The sequence below is a fragment of the Anguilla anguilla genome, chromosome 7, assembly GCF_013347855.1.
Source record: "Anguilla anguilla isolate fAngAng1 chromosome 7, fAngAng1.pri, whole genome shotgun sequence".
Classification (NCBI taxonomy): Eukaryota; Metazoa; Chordata; class Actinopteri; order Anguilliformes; family Anguillidae; genus Anguilla; species Anguilla anguilla.
The window spans coordinates 48848726-48868398 of record NC_049207.1 but is presented as its reverse complement, the minus strand read 5'-3'; the positions used below and the strand labels follow the sequence as shown (position 1 = coordinate 48868398).

General features: G+C 43.8%; 1 protein-coding gene across 9 annotated transcripts in view; it reads right to left on the bottom strand.

The window, feature by feature from the left end:
• Positions 1 to 19673, bottom strand: part of foxp2 (forkhead box P2) — a 146965-nt gene that overhangs the window by 67440 nt on the left and 59852 nt on the right. For 7 of the 9 annotated variants that reach the window (XM_035426168.1, XM_035426167.1, XM_035426164.1 and 4 more), the window contains one exon: positions 16134 to 16314. The exons of the other annotated variants lie outside the window; for them this stretch is intronic. In XM_035426168.1, the coding sequence (XP_035282059.1) occupies positions 16134 to 16304 (171 nt within the window). In that variant the 5' untranslated portion in view covers positions 16305 to 16314. The remainder of the gene's footprint in view (positions 1 to 16133; positions 16315 to 19673) is intronic. 9 annotated transcript variants of the gene reach the window in all.

The following is a 19673-nucleotide window of genomic DNA, read 5'->3' as shown; positions in this document are numbered from 1 at the left end:
TTCCCGGTGGTTTTGATTAGAGCTGTGCATGGCTTAGGTGGGAGACGAGAGCAGCCAAAGCTACTGATAAAGATGTTTTTTCTTTAAAAAAAAGAAAAAAGAAGAAGAAAAACCAAGGGGGCGGAGGCACAAGAAAGCGTAGATGCATCTGAACAAGCAGCAAATGCATTTTCTTCGGCATTTTAAGGCGACTGCTCGCCTGAGTGCACTCAACTTCCATAAACAAAACCTTTCCATTCCAATCCTGTGACACGTTTTAATAACAGCCTTGCGTGAAAAAAAGTCATAGTTCCTTAGTTACGTGTTTTTCCCCCCTCTTTCCAAAGGGCTAATCTACATCTTTCATTGAATCAAGAATGTAAATTCCGAAGAAATGCTTCTTTTTCAATTTCATGCTAAAGTAGCTCAAGTTAGTGGATGTAATTTCTCCTAACAAGAAAATTTATCACTGCGCCGCTCACTTAGACGGTCCATGTGAGAGGCTGATTTTTGCATTTTCGTTTTATAAAAGGGTATGGCTTTGATAGATGTGCCAAAAGCACGATCACTCCAAAGCAATTTAGACAAGGACAGCACAATTACACAGCTTCTGGAAAAATATATGGATTCAGAATTGATTCTACATAAAAAAAAGGGACTTGATGTTAAACGGGCAACACGGACGCAAAAAGTGTAAATGCTGTCGTACAAACATTTTTTGAACTTACGACGACTGGAACATGTTGATAAAACTAAACCGGTTCCTAAATAATACTGCATTTAGCTTATGTATGGGGCTAAATGTTTTAAAGTAACCTAATTGGCTAATATCCTACAGTGAAGATACCTTCTTGTTATGGGCCTGAGGTGTACTTTCGTATACTGCTGCTAAAGAATGTTCTGAAGTTCAGTGTCCTTATGAATTCGGATGCTAAAAACTGGGAAATTGTGAAAAGAAAGCTATAACCTTCCACTGCTAGAAAATTCAAACTCCAGTTCACAGGGAAAAAAAAGAAAAAGTGAAGTAAAAACATCCTGTATAGATATCACTCTGAAAACAACATGTCCAAATAAAAAAATGTAAAAACCTGAAGTACAGGAATAAGACGAAAAAACAACATTAACAAAAATAGGTATAAAAGCGGAAAATCGCAAAAAGACAAATGTTTAATCGCAGGCTGCGGAAGTGTTTGATATTATCAGCTTTATTACTATGAGGTAAACTGAAACACCATGTGGATAAAGATGAACAAACAAGCCGTGATGACTTCTGAAACATCGTCAATATAATTTATTGAATGTTCTGGTGTAATTTGTCAAAGCTCAGACAAGTACAAATACTGCAGGCCCCACTCCCCACTCCTTCTGTGCCAACTCCGTGTACATTTCCCAGCTTTCAAAAAAAAAAAGAAATACACGACAGGAACAAATCTAATAAATTCCACAGATTACATTTTTACTTCAAGGTAAAAATGAAGAAATTTTTACGTCTTGGATATGCAGTTTTCTTCTCTTTGGGTTTAGATTTTTTTTTATTTGAGAGAATGAAGCCTCACAAAATGTAAGAATCAATTAAGATCAGGGGAATACAAACAACGTGTATACAAGGGCCTGACTGGTGGATCGTTTTAACAATTAAATAAACCAATAAACTGCTTTGCGAGTGCAATCATACGCAGTCCTCACAGGGTTGATAATTATATAGATCAGCCATGTTTTCTTGCTGATTGGCAGGGTACTTAATAATTTATTGAAAATGTGAGTCTGGCATAGGAAGATTAATTTGAACAAGTGTTCTTGGTAGTTAGTGCAGTAAACAGTTTTCTTTTCCCCCCTGTGTGAATTACCGTTCATCACATATTCAAGCAATTATCACGGATCAATTTATTGTTGTCATTTTAAAGAAAACATTAAATTCTGCTTCATCTTCCTCCTCGGTGTTTTCTGGTTCGCCGGATTCAAACAGGCTCGTGTCACAACAATCGCTATCATTGCGAGACGAGAAAAAAACTCACAGCGGTAGTCGTGCACCAACGTGGCTTCCGTGTTATTTCAAATCACCCGAGGTAAATGCGTACATGCCACAGGATAACAATTCAACCACGCTTCCTTCAGCGGCACAAAGAAACTGCATCAAAAGACCCTACAAACAGTCTGGCCTATACAATTTCGAGTATTTAAACACCTTAAATGTGTGTCACGTCTGTAATTCCTCCCTCCTCCATTTTCATTCAAAACAAACCCTCATCTCCTAGTGCCATTTTAAGAGACACAATGATAGCAACATTAACACCTTGTGGGAGAGAAATGATAAGTTCCACTGTAATGGTGCAGCACACAATACAAGCCTGTTCAGACAGTTTAAGAATGGGCCCCACACACCGGACACAAAGCTCTAGCATCCATCGGGGGGAAGATCTCAGCGCTTCAGATGTGACAGAACCAGCTGGTGGCTCCCCGCCTAGACCCTGACGCTCGCTGGCTTCTGAGGGCGAAGATGAAGATGTCCACCATTCTGAATGACACGAACGTAATTCTTACAGAGTAACAGCTGGGCCTGCTGGCTACAGGGTGTCAAAAGGACCCCTCGACCGACCCGACTGACGTCTCGTCTTCAGAAACCACCCCCCCACCCCCCCCCTCCTTTTTGTATTTAGCAGAGAATCAGGGGTTATTTACCGCACTGGTGTTTCACAGAGCTTCCCGTGTAAATTCTGTGAACGCTGCGGGCAATTAGCACGTTAGCAGAAGGTCAGCTGTGCTGCAGTTCTAGAACCCGTGAGTTCAACTGACAGCAATTTCAAAGGCTCTTCACCAAATTGAAAACAAAAAAAGGTTTTACACACACACACACACACATATATATATATGTATAACATGTCATAAGGCCCTAAAATTGGAAAATGAGAAAAGGTGGCAGATAAAGGTTTTTCTCAGGAGAGCGGGGATTGAGAGTTCAGAAGGAGGGTTTAATTTGCTGATTAGACTCATCAGGGAGAGGAGCGGAGTCTGGTTAGATGGGAGAGATTAGCGGATTCCCATAGCGACTGTCACCGGGTCCACAACCTATACCCCTGTAATCTCAGCGCTCGATCGATCGACAGCTCACGCACTGCTGTGAGCGCCGCTGCTCTCCTGCAGCCCGGGGACCGGCAGGCGCAGCGGGAGTCGCGCGGGAGTCTGCCCCTGGGCTGGACAGGGAGGCAGCGTAATGCTCACATCCAAATAAAAACACACGGGAAAACCCATCAGAACCCAGACATAATGACCTTCGCATGCAAAATTCTCCTACAAATAAAACTTTCATTATCAAATTATCAACTGAGTTTCAAATTATGAAATGAAGTTTCATTCTGAGTGGATGAAGGAGACAGTCTGCCTCTTAATGGCTTGCCGAACTGTTAACAAAATATCATCAAGATGTGTACACATTACATACGGTATGCATATACGTACATACGTGTGTATGATACAACTTTTGCTAAATATCTTTCATCAAGACATGCAATACAGTATCAAACAGAAATCTGTTTTTTATTTCTGCAAAGATTTATGTATTCATGTAAGAAAATTGTATAATAACAATACATAGCAGTGAAATAAACTACAACGTAACCTCACATCTGTACAAAACACAGTATTATTTTACATCACAATGTAACCTGCCAAAGTGAAAAGCTCAGGCACCCTCTGTATATGTTATAAGGAAATAAAAACTTTGCCACTAATGCCATGTCTTCGAGCTTGTCAGTCACAGCGCATGACCATACAGGGGGCGGAGCCTCTTTCCAGCCTTATCTGCATTCGGAGCGTTCCGCACCGTAACTATAGGAACCGGGCCCAGCGAGCCCGCCGCTGATCTCTGGTTCTTCTCCGCGTAATATATAAGCAAACAAAGTACAAACAAATTAATCCCGGCGATGGAAAAAGAAACAGTGCTCTGTGGAAAAAAAAAAAAGGAGGAAAAAAAGCAGGCGATAGAATAGGAGTACCGAGCCATGGAAGAGGAGGCAAAAAAATCCCTTTCATCGTTTATCTGCCTGGTTTGAACCGGGAGAGCACCTTCAAAGCACCGTTCCCCCATAGAGGGGAGGGCACGGACTAACCGCCCGGCGCCGGGCCAGCGCTCAGCGCTCAGATCTAACGCTCAGAGTCAACCGCCAAAAACACCGGAGCGATCCCGTAAGCCGCCGCGGACCCCGGCAGGAACACGGGCGCCGCGCAGGCAACACGGTATAAAGCGGATCTTCTGAGGCAGGGCCGTCCAGTCTTACCCGAAAAGGGCCGGCGTGGGTGCAGGGCTTTTGTTTTGTTTTAGCCCAGCGCTAAGACACCTGATTCTACTCATCGAGGGCTTGACTGAAGACCATGAGTAGTTCCTTAGATGTCATAGTGCTGGGCTAAAACAGAAACCTGCTTCCACACTGGTCCTCTCTGGATAAGATTGGAATCCCCCATTGTAACTGATTCACACTCGCTCTTTCCTCGACTAGGGCGAAATGTACTGCCCAAAATACTACCGCTGAACAACAGTGGCTGCTGTGCGACCTGCACATGTGTAGATACATGTAATGAGTTTGAAAAAGGAAAGAAAAAAAATCTTTCACGTCAGGCACTGTACAGTGGTTTATGCGGCTGTCAAACCGCCGGTACTTAAAATAAACACGGCTTCGGCTTACTATCAAATTACAGCCGCATCATCGTCGCTAAGCTCAGGAGCGCTAAGACGACAGCGGAGCAGCGCGCAGCCTCCCTCCGAGGAGAGCGGGACGCCGCGAAACGGCGCGAAACCCGGAGCAGGGCGGCGCTCGCCTCGTCGCGTTTCATTTTTTTGAGGTGAAAACCCGGGCCTTGTTTTTATTGGGCGAAGCCGCTTCCCGCTGATGGAGGCGTGGAAAAGGGCACTTGGGGCTTACAACGTTACAGACAAGTACCTTTATGGCTTCCAATCTGTCTCATAAAAATAATTACTCCTGTCAGGAGAGTCAAATGGCAACAAATTACAGGCAACATACGCTATCGCCATTAGCTTCCCCGCTTTGAAAGATGACTCCCCAGCTGCCATTTTGACCAGCAGTCAAACGTTAGTCCTCTTTAAAAAAAAAAAATTAAAAAAAAAAAAATTAAAAAAAGAGAGAGGGAAAAAAGAAAAAAGGAAACCGAGAGCAGTTAGGAGGCTTCTTCAAATTCCACTTCCACTCAGAACTGATTCAGTCCTTCCCTCACCAAAAACGCTGAGGTATCGCAGAGTACGACTCAAATATTAAAATGCCGGGATATCCAAAAGGACTGTTCCAGGCTTGGAATTTACACAAGGGGACACGGGGTCAAAAGTGCATGGCCAACCGGAGTAAGGCGATGCTTCGACGAATGGAGGCACTGCAGTAATGCGCACACGCTTTCTGTGTTCTACACACATTCTGTGTATCAGTGGAAGGATTTCAGAAAGAAAAATCTATCACTAAATGTCCAGATTATAAAGAGCAAGAGGCCTTAGGTGTTTTGTCTTTGTACCTCTTCAGTAATAGGATAGGATGATATTCCAGTGTAGTGGCATGCTTGCCAGAGTGTGTGTGTGCAGTACGTACATATTGCTATATATATCCCAAAACAAAAATAAAAATTTTGATAGCTGAATCAATGTAGAATATGTATTAATCTTTGTACCAAGAACATTCATAGTGATATCTCATTCATATATTCTGTACTGCGTGTGCCTGTGCGCTGAGTGTGTGAGTGTGTGTGTGTGAGTGTGTGTGTGTGTGTTCACATGTGTGTGCGTGTGAGGGCTGAACCTAAGACCTTCCATTTTCTGAGCTAAATAGAAATATCACCAGAGGACCAAGAACAACCAATTCACTATTTCAAAAGTCATTTCAATATTTGTTACAAGGAAAGGGGGGGAAAAAAAACAACCTTAGGCAAGTATTTCGACTCCTGATTTGATAGCGTTCATTGCTAAAGCAGACAATGATGTGAAATTCGGGCACGCTTGTTAAATTCACAAGACTCTAAAGCTCCTTCCAGCAAATCCTGCCTCTTGGTTGTCAGCTTAAGACTGCCAGCATATGCAGACATGTGAATTTTAAGCTCAGTGTTAAACGGATGCCAGCATTGTGGAGAATACCCAATACCTAACCTACTTGCCTTGAGTTTTTTTTTTTTGCTTGCAAACCAAAAAATATATATATAACACATCAATGCTCCAAAATACTTTGTTTGTGTGCCTGTACTGGCACAGATCAGTTCAAAACAACTTACACCAGGGATATTTTGTATGCGCTAAAAAAAATATGCTACTGAAAAACTTACATTTGCACTTATTTACAAAGCCAGTAACTTATTCAGACTCAATGCAATATATTTTTAAGTCTCGGGACAAAAAACACTCTCTTAGTTTTAAGTGAAATACCAAGTGAGTGACTTCCAATTGACTTTTTGAGAAGACGTCACTGAAACGCTGACAAATATCCTTTCTCCTTATTTAACCGAACCCACACCAAGCCTTCGCACTCGTGTCTACACGTCTGTCCATTCCCATCGCTCTCCAGTCTTTCTTCTCTCCATCGCCATGGGAATTCTTTTTCAGCAGCTCTACTTTGGCAAGAAAGAACCGAACTTGGGCCAAATAATTATTTGAAGTAACCGTTACAGGCCAGTACAATTCCAGTAAACTGACAACTTTAAAATGTCAACATTCACAACAATCCATATGATTGTCAGAATCAGTTAGTGACATTTTTCTTTAATTCTCATAGATCTGCAGGATTTAAAAAAATATTTTACTAGCATCAAAAGACTCAAAGTATTTTAAATATGTATCAGACCCAGGGCGGTAGAGTAGGTTGGGGGTAATCTGGGAAACCCTGCTGAGCTGACCCTCTCCGTGAAAGTTCTGCCCAAACATCTTTTTTCCAGGTTAAACATCTAAGCCACAGGTAGCAGTCAGTGTAGAGACTGTTATCTACCTTCCCCTGCCTTCTCAGTGTTTCAGACTCTCACTGCTGAGAAGTTCTGTGCTGTTCGTAGGGAATCAAGTTGTAAAAATCCAGAGGTGTTTTCTGTTTTGGGTGAGAGACCTATCAGCTTCCTCAACAGCAAAACCTCCACCCGGTGCCACCCTCCCTCTCCCCTTTCCACTCATACCACGTGCCCAAACCCCCCAGCCCTTGAGCCTCACCCCCCCTTCTCCCTCTCTCTCTCTCCCTCCCTCTTTCACCCCTCTCCCTCTGTCTCTCTCCCCCTCTCTCTGCCTTTCTCTCTCTCTCCCTCCCCCTCTCTCTGCTCTTTGAAGTGATCTCTCCTGACCTGTACTCCTTCATTTCCACCCTGCCCTCTTATCTGCGCTTGCTTTCCTGCTGCTTTAAAAGGCATCGCATACAAGACCTGACAAAGACCAGAACATCCTTCGCCCCTTCTGTTGTGCAAAACTATCGCTCTCAATCTCTCTTCCCCCCTCTCTCCCTTCCTCTCTCTGACTCCCTTTCCCTTTCCTTCTCTCTCTACTTCCCTCACTGCCTCTCTCTCTCTCCACATCCTCTCTCTTCTTCTCTCATAACCACGCATGGTGTTAAATGGATTTCCAATCCGTATCTGTAAGACCCCACAGAGACGGCTGTACACTCCACCAGGACCCTCTGCTTCGGCCGAGAACGTAAGAACATTCTCAGCATTTCACATAAACTTACATGACTTCAAACTGCCTTTGTAACCGGGTATTATTGTTGTTTTTACGTCTTTATTTAGCTAAATCTGTGCAAAAAAAAAGCTTACACATCAAGTCTTGATGCACTGTTCAGTGTTGTTCTGCAATTTTCTAAACTGTCCAGCTCCAGATCCTGGTTTCTACTCCTCAGTAGAGGGTGGGATGGGGAGATCAGGCACTGACCTGAGCCAGTGGTCTATTAAAATTTTTCCACTGTTCTTACCAAGTCGCCTTCACTCCCTGCCACCTTCTCACACTCTTTGTGACATCACCGCATGACCTCATAGAAACAACAACTGTAAGAGCCACAGTGAAAGAGTGAAGGAGTCACTCCATTAATACACCATTTGCATGTGCTTTACCAAAGCATGTGTCTCTCCAAAGGCCCTCCATACACCTGCAGTTATCCACTGATCCTAGCATTACATGTGACAGACCGTACAGTTAAAAGACCTGGCCCTGTAGCCTTCAGTAAAGTGGGCTTTTCCCTTAAAATACAGGCCAAATACCCAAAGCTAACCCTTACACAAGGGCTCCGAAGCCTGGTCCTGAAGAACCGCAGGGTCTAATGGTTTTTGCTTCCATCTTAAAGCAACGACCAGTTAAGACCCCAAAAAAGAGAGAGAAAAAACCAGACAAGGTGAATTAACGGATCGTAAAAGGATCGATTAAGTGCTGAGTAACAATGAAAGCAGCGGACCCAGCGGCTCCCCGGGACCAGGAACGGGAAGTGGTGCTTCACAGAAGAGTAAAAAAAGGAGAAGCTATCCTCTATGCCATCCTTTTCAGAGGTAAACTTCTGACCCATTTAACCATGAGACTGCTCTACACCTGTTACATCCCCTCGGCTCCTCAGTGATTCGATCGATATTTCAGTTCGGTGTACACCTAATTGTCATGCTACCTTGCTTTGTGCAGAGAAAAGAAAAAAGAAACAAACTACAACAAACATTCATAAGACAAAATTAAGGAAAAATGGTGACTGAACCACACATCTCCATAAACATTAATACCCGTGTAACTTCATTAGTATATCCAATGCTATCTACCATGCAGGGTAGGCAAAAATAAGGATTAGACCTATGTATCTCACTGACTACAGGCCAATAAAATAATCTGCCTCAATCATGCTTCCCACTATAGAAACCTCTCTGACTGATAAAAAAACAGACATGCAAAAAAAAATGCCAGAATGTCAAAAATAAATTAATTTGTGACAAGATTTGGCGATTCAGAACAAGGACACCAAGGGCGCTAATTCTCCGTTCTCTAAGCCCAGGGTTTTTAATTAAAGGCAGGTGCGTTTTGAAAACAAAGCTGTCCCGTGTTCACGGGGAAACAGGGGGAAGGGAGCCACCTTGGTGGGCTCGCTGACAGAGAGACCCAGGGACAAGGACACTGCGGACCCAACTGGAGCCCAGTCAAAGGAGAGAGAGACGCTCCAGAACTCATGAATTAGAAATGGCAGACAGGTTTTTTTTACCCTCCCCCCCTTTCCAGCGCCATCGTTTGTCTGAAAGCAAATAAAGTTGATTGTAAGCAGCGCATGGCTTCCTGTGCCCATCCTCTGGAGCGATGTGACCAGGAGGCTAGCCCCAGAGAAGAGCTCACCTGCCAGAAGCAGGATTAGAGTGGTGTGTGTGTGTGTGTGTGTGTGTGCCTGTGTGTGTGTGTGTGCGTGTGTCTGTGTGTGTGTGTGTGTGTGTCTGTGTATATGAGTGTGTGTGTGTGTGTGCATGTGCATGTGCATGTGCGTGTGTGTGTGTGTGTGTATGTGTGTATGTGTGTGCGTGTGTGTGTATATGTGTGTGTGTGCGTGTGTGTGTGTGCATGTGCATGTGTATGTGTGTATGTGCGCATGTGTGTGTGTGTGTGCGTGCATGCGTGCATGTGCGTCTGTGTGGCGGGAGGGACGGTGGCGTTTCTCTAATCCAGACGTGTTTGGGCAGTCAGGTTTCATCGGCGGCCGGGTCTGCTTTCACCTGCGACGCTCCCCTGAGCAGCACCTGTCGTCCCCGGCAACACCGGCGCGGGTGATCAGCCATGAAATGCTCATAAGTGTTTGTTTCCAGCAGATTTCACTTTTCCTCCCTCTCAAGCAACCGCCTGACATTTGCCTGCATCTCGGGGGACACCAACAGTGAAATGTAGTTACCCATAGATGTGCACTGCAAATTCCACCAAGCCATGCGATGTGCCTTAACGTAGACGGACACACACCGCGGTGAGAGAGAGAGAGAGAGAGCGAAAGGGAGAGAGAGAGGAAAAAAGAAAAAGGAAAAGAAAAAAAAGAAAAAAAGAAAAAAACTGCAGTGGTAGATAATAGAATAATACCATCTGTTTTGTCTGGGGGAAAGGATGGAACACCAGCAACCCTGTCATTCATATCGTTTATCTGTCCTGTCATCGAGGAGGAGACAACAACTCTATATGTCAAGCCAAGTACACCGCGCTTCAGGGACCGAGCGGATGAAACGAGAAATGTTAACTGAAACGCGCGTGATGATAAATAAATAGGGCACATTTTTCTTCTCTATTTGAAGAACGGCGATGGAAACGGAAAACAAATGTGATATCGTATCGCGGAGGCGTAAAAAAAAAAAGTGTTGTTTTATATTGCCTTTAAAAAAATATCATTCAGGCTGCAAATCAGGTTGCACATCAACGGTGATGAACAATGCGGTTCCTAAACAAAACCGTTAATATTTCAAAATGCTTTATTAAAAATTTAAAGCAGTTGTAAGATGTTTTATTTACACACTTGAGTAATGTAATCTCGGCCTGTAAGATAAAACTAATGAGCTTCTTCGTGTTAGAGTGTAAATGAGAATCATCTCCCTTTCCTATCCGCAGAGCGTAAAACCTTGATGATTAGGTTTCTAAATTATGCTCAAGGGCAATTTCAATTCGCGTCTGCGCGAGAGTTTTGAGTTTGATGAGCTGGAGGTGCTAAGGACAACAGAGCTGCAACTTTTAATTTTGCCGATTTTTCCCCAAAGGCCGCGATGTGTTGTGGTATGTGGTTCGCACGGGGAAAAAAAAAAAGATAATTTAAAAAAAGCTCGGCGTGCCGCCACTGTATCGCAGCCGAACAATGCGTCTTCCTAACTGACGTTAATTAAAGGTCCCAGTAGCCTCCTAAACACCTGACAAAACAGAATAAATGTTGCGTGCTGCATGCGTGATGCGTGCCAACGGCAGCCATGTTGCCTGTGATTTGTCACCTAAAAAAGAAAAAAGAAAAAAACTGTTTGAGGGGGAGAAGTCCTGACGGAGTCTGAACCGCCAAAGCTGCTCCTCCATTACCGCCATCGCTGTTTCTCTCATCACCCGCCCGAGCGTCGCCCCGGGGAACTCGGACTTCCTCTCCGACCTGCCGCGACTTCCTGCGATCCGAACCCAACACACCTGCACCCCCCCGGTCCGCTTTAGCGCTCTTCACCTGGCTTACTGTACATCCTCTTCTGCTTTCCGCAAACCGAGCACCCCCATTTCAGACAACAGCCTAGGCCTCCTAGTCTCCAAACTCTCTGTACTTCCTTTCTGATTGGCTGAAATATACACGTGAAGGTCACTGGCTTCCAATTATGAGCATACACTAACTTAAATTTTTCTCTTCAAATTCACGTCTCTCATTGGCTCACCTGCTCTATTTTGTTTTACTCTTCCTCTACATGACAGGCAAGAGGCCATAAAATAGCGAATCATGGTTCGTCATTGATCTGCCCTCTTAAATTCAACCTGCTCGTAAACAAGATCAAGCACCACCAAAGAAAATACTCCTTTGGAAATGGCGTGGATATTTAAAAAAAAACAAGCCAACTTCATATAAAAAATTCAGCACGCCACAATCAAAAAAAAAAAAAATTGTAAAAAAAAAAAAACTCAATAGACGGTGTCAGCCACTTAATTTGCAGGTACCTGGTCCCTAATGCCTCTCTTTGCGATGTTACTCAGACTTTCTTTCCCCCTAAACCCGTAAAAACGCCCGTCATTCGCTGTCAGATTTCCCATCTCAGACTCTCCTCCAGCGACGCGCTCGGGTTAATTGCAGTCACTTTTATATTCGCCGGCTACTCGTGGGCTGAGCGCCGCGGCTACAATTGGCGGAAAAATGAGAAAAGGCGCCCTATAAGCCCCCCCCCACCCCCAACCCCCCCCGCAAACCGGGCGAGAGATAACAAATGCAAAAAAGATTGAATGCAAATAGGGATAAATAAAAAGCTAATAGAAAACAGCAGAGGAATGTAATGTAACAGCCATTCGACCTCATTAGCAGAACATGCTCTTGTCATATTTCCTCCCCGCGAAAACGCTTTCATGTGAAGGTAGGCGTCGGGTGTGAGTGGTGGGGATGGGGGGGTGGGGGGGCGGGCGAGGGGAGGGGGCGCACCTATCCTGAATGGAACTCCGCGACGCGTTGGCGAAAAAAAAACAGCGGGAGCGAGCGCGACGAAACCCCCGAACGTCGCGGCGGCGCAGAACCGGAATAAACCGTTCCTCTCCGCTCTTTTTAACGCTCGCCAACTCAAAAAAGCCAAAAGAAGAAGAAGAAAAAAAGAAGAAGACACGTTTCTTATTCGCGGAAAACAGGCTTGCGCTCTTCCCGTGAGCCATCAATCACCCCCCGATAAGTCCACGCAGATTATAAATCGCTATAATCAACCGAGTAGTCCATTAAAGTACAGTATGCCATAGATTTTAAGATCAATGCAAAGCGTCATGCATATACATTAGTTTTTTTTTTATACGTTCATGAGACGGGCTCCCAGAATCAATGAATACAAATTTTAAGCACATTTTTTTTCTGTTTCCATTCATGTTCCGTGGCGTAATTTCCGCTCTCAATCGGACTGGATTTTGACGAACGCCACTGTGCCAGCGGCGGGGGTTTGATCAGGGGTAATACCCCCCGACGTCCCACACCCACAGCTGCACACGTAGGTGCACACACGCGCGTTATATATTTCTTTATTTCCCCGCAGCTGTGCGAAATCCAGCAGCTCTGCGAACGTGTGTGAAAATCACATCCGGAGAAATTAAGCGACTTAATGAGCGCAGGAAATGCGAGCTCGCCTGTGACATTTTGACTTCTCCGGCCCGATCAATTAGCATCGCATTTTTTAATACACAAATAAAATTCAGCAGCCACCACGGAATAATCTTTTGTGCTTCTTGTATGGACAAATTTATGGCAGCGCTATTAATATTAACATGATTATTATTTTATGCATTAAAACAATAAAATAATAATAATAGTAATATCTGTTATTATTATTACTGATTATAAAAATAATAATTGTCATTAAAAAATTATTATTATTATTTTTATTATTATTATTATTATTATTATTATTATAATTCCTTCAATTAAAAATACCTAGTACCTAGTAAAACACACAGTTTATGGTTTTAGTGTGAAGACAAAAACCTCCAAATTTTCAGAAAGGAAAAAGTGGATTTTATTTGGTATTTATTTTCTCCACTTCTCTGCTTCCTCATGGTAACGAGCAAACGCAGGTCCTTTATAACCACGAAAGTAATCGGCCTCGTGTGAGCTATACCACACAGTTTAACCTCCACCCCCCTGCCTCCCCCCCGCCTCCGCCCTCCACCCTCCGCACAGGCACGCGCACGCACACACACGCAGACCCACGCACGCTCACGCACGCGTGCACACGCCCCCGTGTGAGGGCACTTGAACTTTTTTTTTTTTTGATTAAGACAAAAAAGCAGCGGAGGAATTGGATCGGTGGGCGTCCAAACAGCAGAGGCAAAAGTGGCCCTTTGGAAAAAGAGAGAGAGGTTTATGATAACAAGGTGCTCTCTCTCTCTCTCTCTCTCTCTCTCCTAATGAGGAGAGCTCTGTAGAGAGATTCTAAGTGAAGTTAACAGAGAATAGGCCCCTCTGTGTAAAAAAAAAAAAAAAGAAGAAGAAGAAAAAAAAAGAAGAAGAAGAAAAAAAAAAGGCCTCTGGAGCCCTATTAGCATTACCTCTGATTTCCCTGTCTGTCTCCTCACACAAATAATCACATCGCTCTGCAAAAGGCCGCCACTTCCTGCTGGCTGTCCGCACGCAAAAAAACCACCCCGGCCTGTAAACTCAGAGCTGATACCAGACTTTCCTCAGCGCGCCTTTTCATCTTTATCTCCTCAGATGCTCTTTCGAACGCTTCGCTTGTTATTGTCCTTTTGCTTTTAGTCTGTATCGAGTTTACTAGGTCAATGTGCTTCTAGAGCAAATAATAAAAACACCATTATCCAAATATAACGGAATTTCATTTAGCTAATTACACCACAAACCACAGAAATATAACAATAAGTACTGGTAATTACTACTACTACTACCACTAATAATAATAATAATAATAATAATAATAATAATAATAATAATAATAATAGTAAGCATTATACAAGCTATTTGAATTTCACTTACATAATTATATCAAAACTAAAAACAGCAACAGCAACTACAAATAATAATAATAATAATAATAATAATAATAATAATAATAATAATAATAATAAGCCATTTTTATATCATTGTACTTCTGTATAACATCATACAAAACAAAGCATCAGTAATTTTCTTTGGTAATACTGTGCATTTTCAAAAGTTATTTGCTATACTGTTGAATAAAACAAATAATTCTAATCTTTTAAACAAACTGCAAGTTTGGGTTAACAAAATAAAAGCCCTTCTAATAAACTCTCCGTTCTAATACGAAGAAAATAAAGGCCAAAACGACCACAAAATCCACAACAGGGTGATATCTGAACCAAGAGAATGCAGAGAGAGAGAGAGAGTGAAAGATAGAGAGAGAACGTGACAGAGAGATACAGAGAGAAAGACAGAAGGAGACAGACACAGAGAGACAGTGACAAGAGAGTGAAAGAGAGTGAGAGAGTGACAACAGGGTGAAAGAGAGAGAGGAAGCACAGAGAGAGAGAGAGAGAGAGAGAGAGAGGGAGAGAGAGAGAGGAGTGTGGGCTGACTGCATGGAGAGGGCAGATGTTAGATGATGAATAGGGGTTAAGCACCAGCGACTCTGTGATAGTGCTGTGATGGTGTTGTAATGATGAAGCCCCATACCCCCCCACCCCCATCCCCCACTCCTGCCATCCCAACCCCCACCCCTCCCCCTCCTCACCCCTCCCTCCCTCCCCCCTCCCCCTCCCCCCTTTCCAAATGCAGCTGAAGGAAGCCGGGGCCAGTGGGCCTGTAGGCCTGGCTCCATTCTGCCACAGCAGCCCCACCGCCCCCAAAACTCCCCCCCCGCACCCCCCAAACCCACTGCAGGGCTTCAGTTGACTCCAGCAGCAGCTGCAGAAGAAACACGGACACGCCAACATCCCTCCTCTTCCTCCTCCTCCTCCTCCTCCTGCCCTACAGTGCTGCTCTTTTCACACATGCATGTGGGGCTCCAGAACTGTCACACGCATCCGCACGCTCGCTCTCCCCTGCTTTTCCACGTCCCTGTTCTGACCGGATAACAACTCCATCACCCCCCCAAGAAACTGAGGAAAAAAACATCCAAATAACCTCACTTTCACTGCCAACAGTGTGTACACCTGAGAGCCCAGTTTGTATTTTTTGTTTTTTTTTAGGGGCGGGAGTTCTAGAAATGCAGAAATGGGGAACTGATTAATATCTCAGCATCCACAGAAAAATGAATATACAATAACACATTAACAAATAAAAAGACAAATTAAAGAGAGACACTTGTACAATCAAACCTGCAATATACAGGATATGAAAAAAAACCTGTTTGTTTTATTCTCTTCCCTTTCCAAAAGGCTCAGAAGTGAGGAAGATTTAAAATTCATTACCATCTTCAATTAGGTGCCTTTTTAATTCTTTCCCGGTCAAAGGTTTGCCTCCCGGTAATGTTTGCAGCGGAAGGTTACGATCAAGTTATGAGGCCCTCTGGTGGCGACTGGAGTATTGCAGCCTCCAAGCACAAAACAAGCAGGCTCCTGTCCCCGTCTCTCTCCCTCTCTCTTCCTCTCTCTCTCTCTCTGGCTCACACAGCCGCGGCCGGCAAGAGCCCCCCTCGCACAAACAACCGGCAAACCGCGCAGAAACAGCCGAGCGGGAGAGAGAAAGAGGGAAAAAAAAAAAAAGAAAACCCGGTCCCTTCAGAGCCTGTCCGGCACCGCTGCCCTCCTGCCCTGTTCAGCGGAGCCTTTAACAACACAGACCTCCCCGCCTGAGCCAAACAAACAATCACACTAATGAGCCAAACAATAACCACTACAGAGAAGAAAAAAAAGAACTAAATCCGCCTCTTTACAGCACTGACATCCCACCACACTGCTTTTTAAAAAAACACACCGCCCTTCACATGTCCTCCTTCTCATCTTACACATATAAATATATATTTCAATACTTTGCGAAGCCCCAGGAATCCTGGTGCGGCTCCCTGGTTCTATGGGAAAAACAACTTACCTGCTGTTGTTGCAGATGCAGCAGCTCGACTGTGCTTACTTCGCTGCTGGTGTCACCACCACTTGATCTTCCATCTCGAGTGCCAGGATCTAATTGGCTGCTAAGACTGCTCATTCCATTTTGACTCATTGAACTGTTGCTTATTGTCTCGGTGGCAGAATCCTGCATCATGACTTAAAACCTAGAAATGATTAAGAGGGACCAATTAATGCTCCTGTTACACCTTTTTTTTTTTTTACACTTTAATTATTTAAGAGAGGCTCCCTTTATACAAATTAAAGCTAAGGGGAACGGGCGTGCAAAGATGCATTATGCATTCATTGAATACATCTAAATAAAAAGCATTGCAAAAGTGCAATGCTCTGATGTGCATTTCCCAGATAAAAATTTAATTGTAGTAAAATTATAATAGTGACGACTCTTACCACTGATAGGAATATAAATATAAAAACAGCTACACATTTTGGCAGTCGACACACAGAGTCTTAAAGTCAACAGCAAACAGTTTTATCGATTTACTGTAATTTTTGTTAAATGTTTTCGGGGGAAAGATTATGCACGAACACGCACTCACACACATGTACTCACACACACACACACACGTACTCACACAACACACACACTCTTAACATACCATTATGCTCTGGTATCCCTGGCTAGGTATATGGCCTCTCTTAAAATATTCCCAGTCTTGATAGATTCTTACAGCGGAGCTCAGGCAAAAGGAGTTGTTTAATGATGCACAGCTAATCATGCTAAATTAAAATTTTGTAAGGGAATTACAAATCATATGGTATCATCTGGTGATAAATGCTCTAATGGGTCGCTCTCCTTTTTCCTATAGCGAGGAATTAAAAAAAATTTGCCTCAGAGGCTTCTAAAGCAAAAAAAAAAAAAAAAAAAAAAAATTAAAATAAAAACCTTGTGTGTCACACATCGGCCAGTTTTCCCATCAAACTGCAGATATTCATTTATTTTGTGACATTTAAAACATTTAGCCGTGTCCTTCCAGGGGCATAATTAAGCACGCGCGCGCGCCGCAATCAAACTGCTCAGCGGAAGATGACTTAAACCTCAATTTCAGCGCGGGCAGATATATGAAAGATATAAAATTCATTTTCCTGGCGTGCGCTCGATATGAAAGACCGAAAATAAAAATCTATCAAAAAAAATATCGCTAATGATTGTGCTAAAAACAGCATCAATTATGCATATTATCTCCTCTATAGTAATAAATGTTTTATCATTTTCTCCTGCGTAAATGTGCTGTACTTTCGTGGAGGCAGAGGAGGAACCCTGCTAAGATCAGTTGAAACCCTTGTAATAAATTAAAAAATGTAAAAAATACTCTGACCCCCAACAAATGCTATTTAAAGGTGTGCATATAACAAGGTACTGCAGTAATTGCATATATATATATATATATGTGTGTGTGTGTGTGTATATATATATATGCATATTAGATATTATTATCATTTCATTACAGACATGCTAGGCTTTTGCAGTTTTCTCTATCCCTACTTTTGTCATTCAACCAAGCAAATTCATTACACATTTTTCACACGCACACAAACACATGTACACACACCTCTTACATATGAATAGGTAGAAGTATACGGCCCGTGTAACATTTCCATCTCTTGTGTTGGTAAGATAGAATGAATATTTGAGGGAATAATATACTGCTTTACTGTTGCTCAGTCTGATGCCACAGCGTCCTAAGGGTAAATACATGAATTTTGTCACATACCGTGGATCAGTAATTCATTTCAAGCATTGAATTAGAGCATACTGTACCATGACAGCTTTGGACTGCGAAATAATTGCGATCATCAAATGCTTCACACAACAAAGTGATCCGCGATACATGGGTGGTTTTCAAATCGGCGAAGAACGCCTTTTCTTTCTTTTTTTTTTCCTCTCGAAGTACACTTGTAACAACACGTGGGGGAGGGAGAGAGGAGGGTGTGTGTGTGGTGTGTGTGTGGGGGGGGGGGGGGGGGGGGGTGGTTTCTCAGACAAGTGGAAATTCCAGATAGAGGCTTCAAGGATGTTACCAGCAAAAATAAACAGGATACAAGCAAAACAAACACAAGTTTAGTTACACAGACGGTGACAGCTGCCCTGGCTACACTGAATAACCGCCCAACCAGATGTGTTTCTGAACAAATATCTCCTGTTAGGCGCTGCGCTTGTACATTAGCGGCAGAAAAGAGAGAGTACAAAATAGCAAAAGTGACAAGCTCTGATGAATCTCTCCAGGAAAAAAACACAAAGCCGGTGCCGAGAACAGGCAGCAAATAAGTATTCAAATTAGGCATAAATTTTACATGGCCAATGTTTAAAATATTCAGAGAAGAGGGCCTGATTGCCTTTGCTAGTTATATGAAAATTTCTAATAGAGTATTAACAACCAGCGTGCTGAAAACCTGAAGATTTATATAGAAAAGGATGTCTTTTTATTAACAGGTGAGCACAATGAATCCTATTTTTTTCCTAATCTACTTAAAACCACAAATTACAACTTGGGGCCATTAAATTTTTTATTTGAAAAAGCCAACGTTTTCAACCTTTACAATTAAACTTATTTGGATGGTAATCGTCCCCATAAAAGAAAAAAAAAAGAAATTGCGTTCTGTAGAGAAAGTTTAACGGGGCTAACACTGAACAGGGGAAGGGGCACACTGAGGATTTCCTTGGACAAAAGATCACCTTTCATTGCTTTTAATGCCAAAAGACACAGTGGTGGCATGACTGTAGCCCCTCAAGACAAAAGAAATCTCACTGTCTGCAGTCTGATACAAACTACGCTTTGGTCAGGAAAAAAAAAGGGATTCACTTATTTTGAATGAGAGGAACAGGACAGCACAGCAATGACCCCCCCTTCCCCCCCCCCCCCCCCCCGCAGAAATAAATCGCATGTAGAATTTACAGCCCCGCAAATAAAAAGGCTAAACATACACGCTTTGCGCTGAGAAACTGTGACGCTGTCGCCTGCGACGCGTTGCCACGGAGGCGATGCTGCCATTTAACCTTAATGGCACCGGAATCCCGCTTTTAATTAAGCGCCCGGGGGCGGGGTTTCGGATCCGCCTCCGGGAAAGCGTTCCGAGATAAAAACCGCCGATTCTCTTTTTTTTTTAAACGCGGGGCTATCGGTGAAGCGCGGGCGCGGGGCGGAACCCGCGTTTCGCGGTGGCGGCGTTGGCGGGCGTCAGCGCTCCCTGTAAACACTCGGGAGAGGGGGCGCGGATGGGGGGGGGGGCGGGGGGGTCTCCGTTCCGCCTTTAGAACGTCTCTCCTCTTCGCGCGTCTCGGGGGCGAGTGGACCGTCACCCCTGAAAATTTCACGTGGAGATCCGCCCCCCACCCCCACCCCCGCCTTAAACGAGGCCGGCCGGCGGGTTTGGCGCGGGTCTAACGATATTTACTCACGGGACGGCGATGTCACCCGAGGTGTGATGGATGGAGGTTCACGCAAGAGCGGGTGAAGCATGAGCCGCCGCCGCGCGTTTGACGCGTGTTCAAATTGCCGCATTC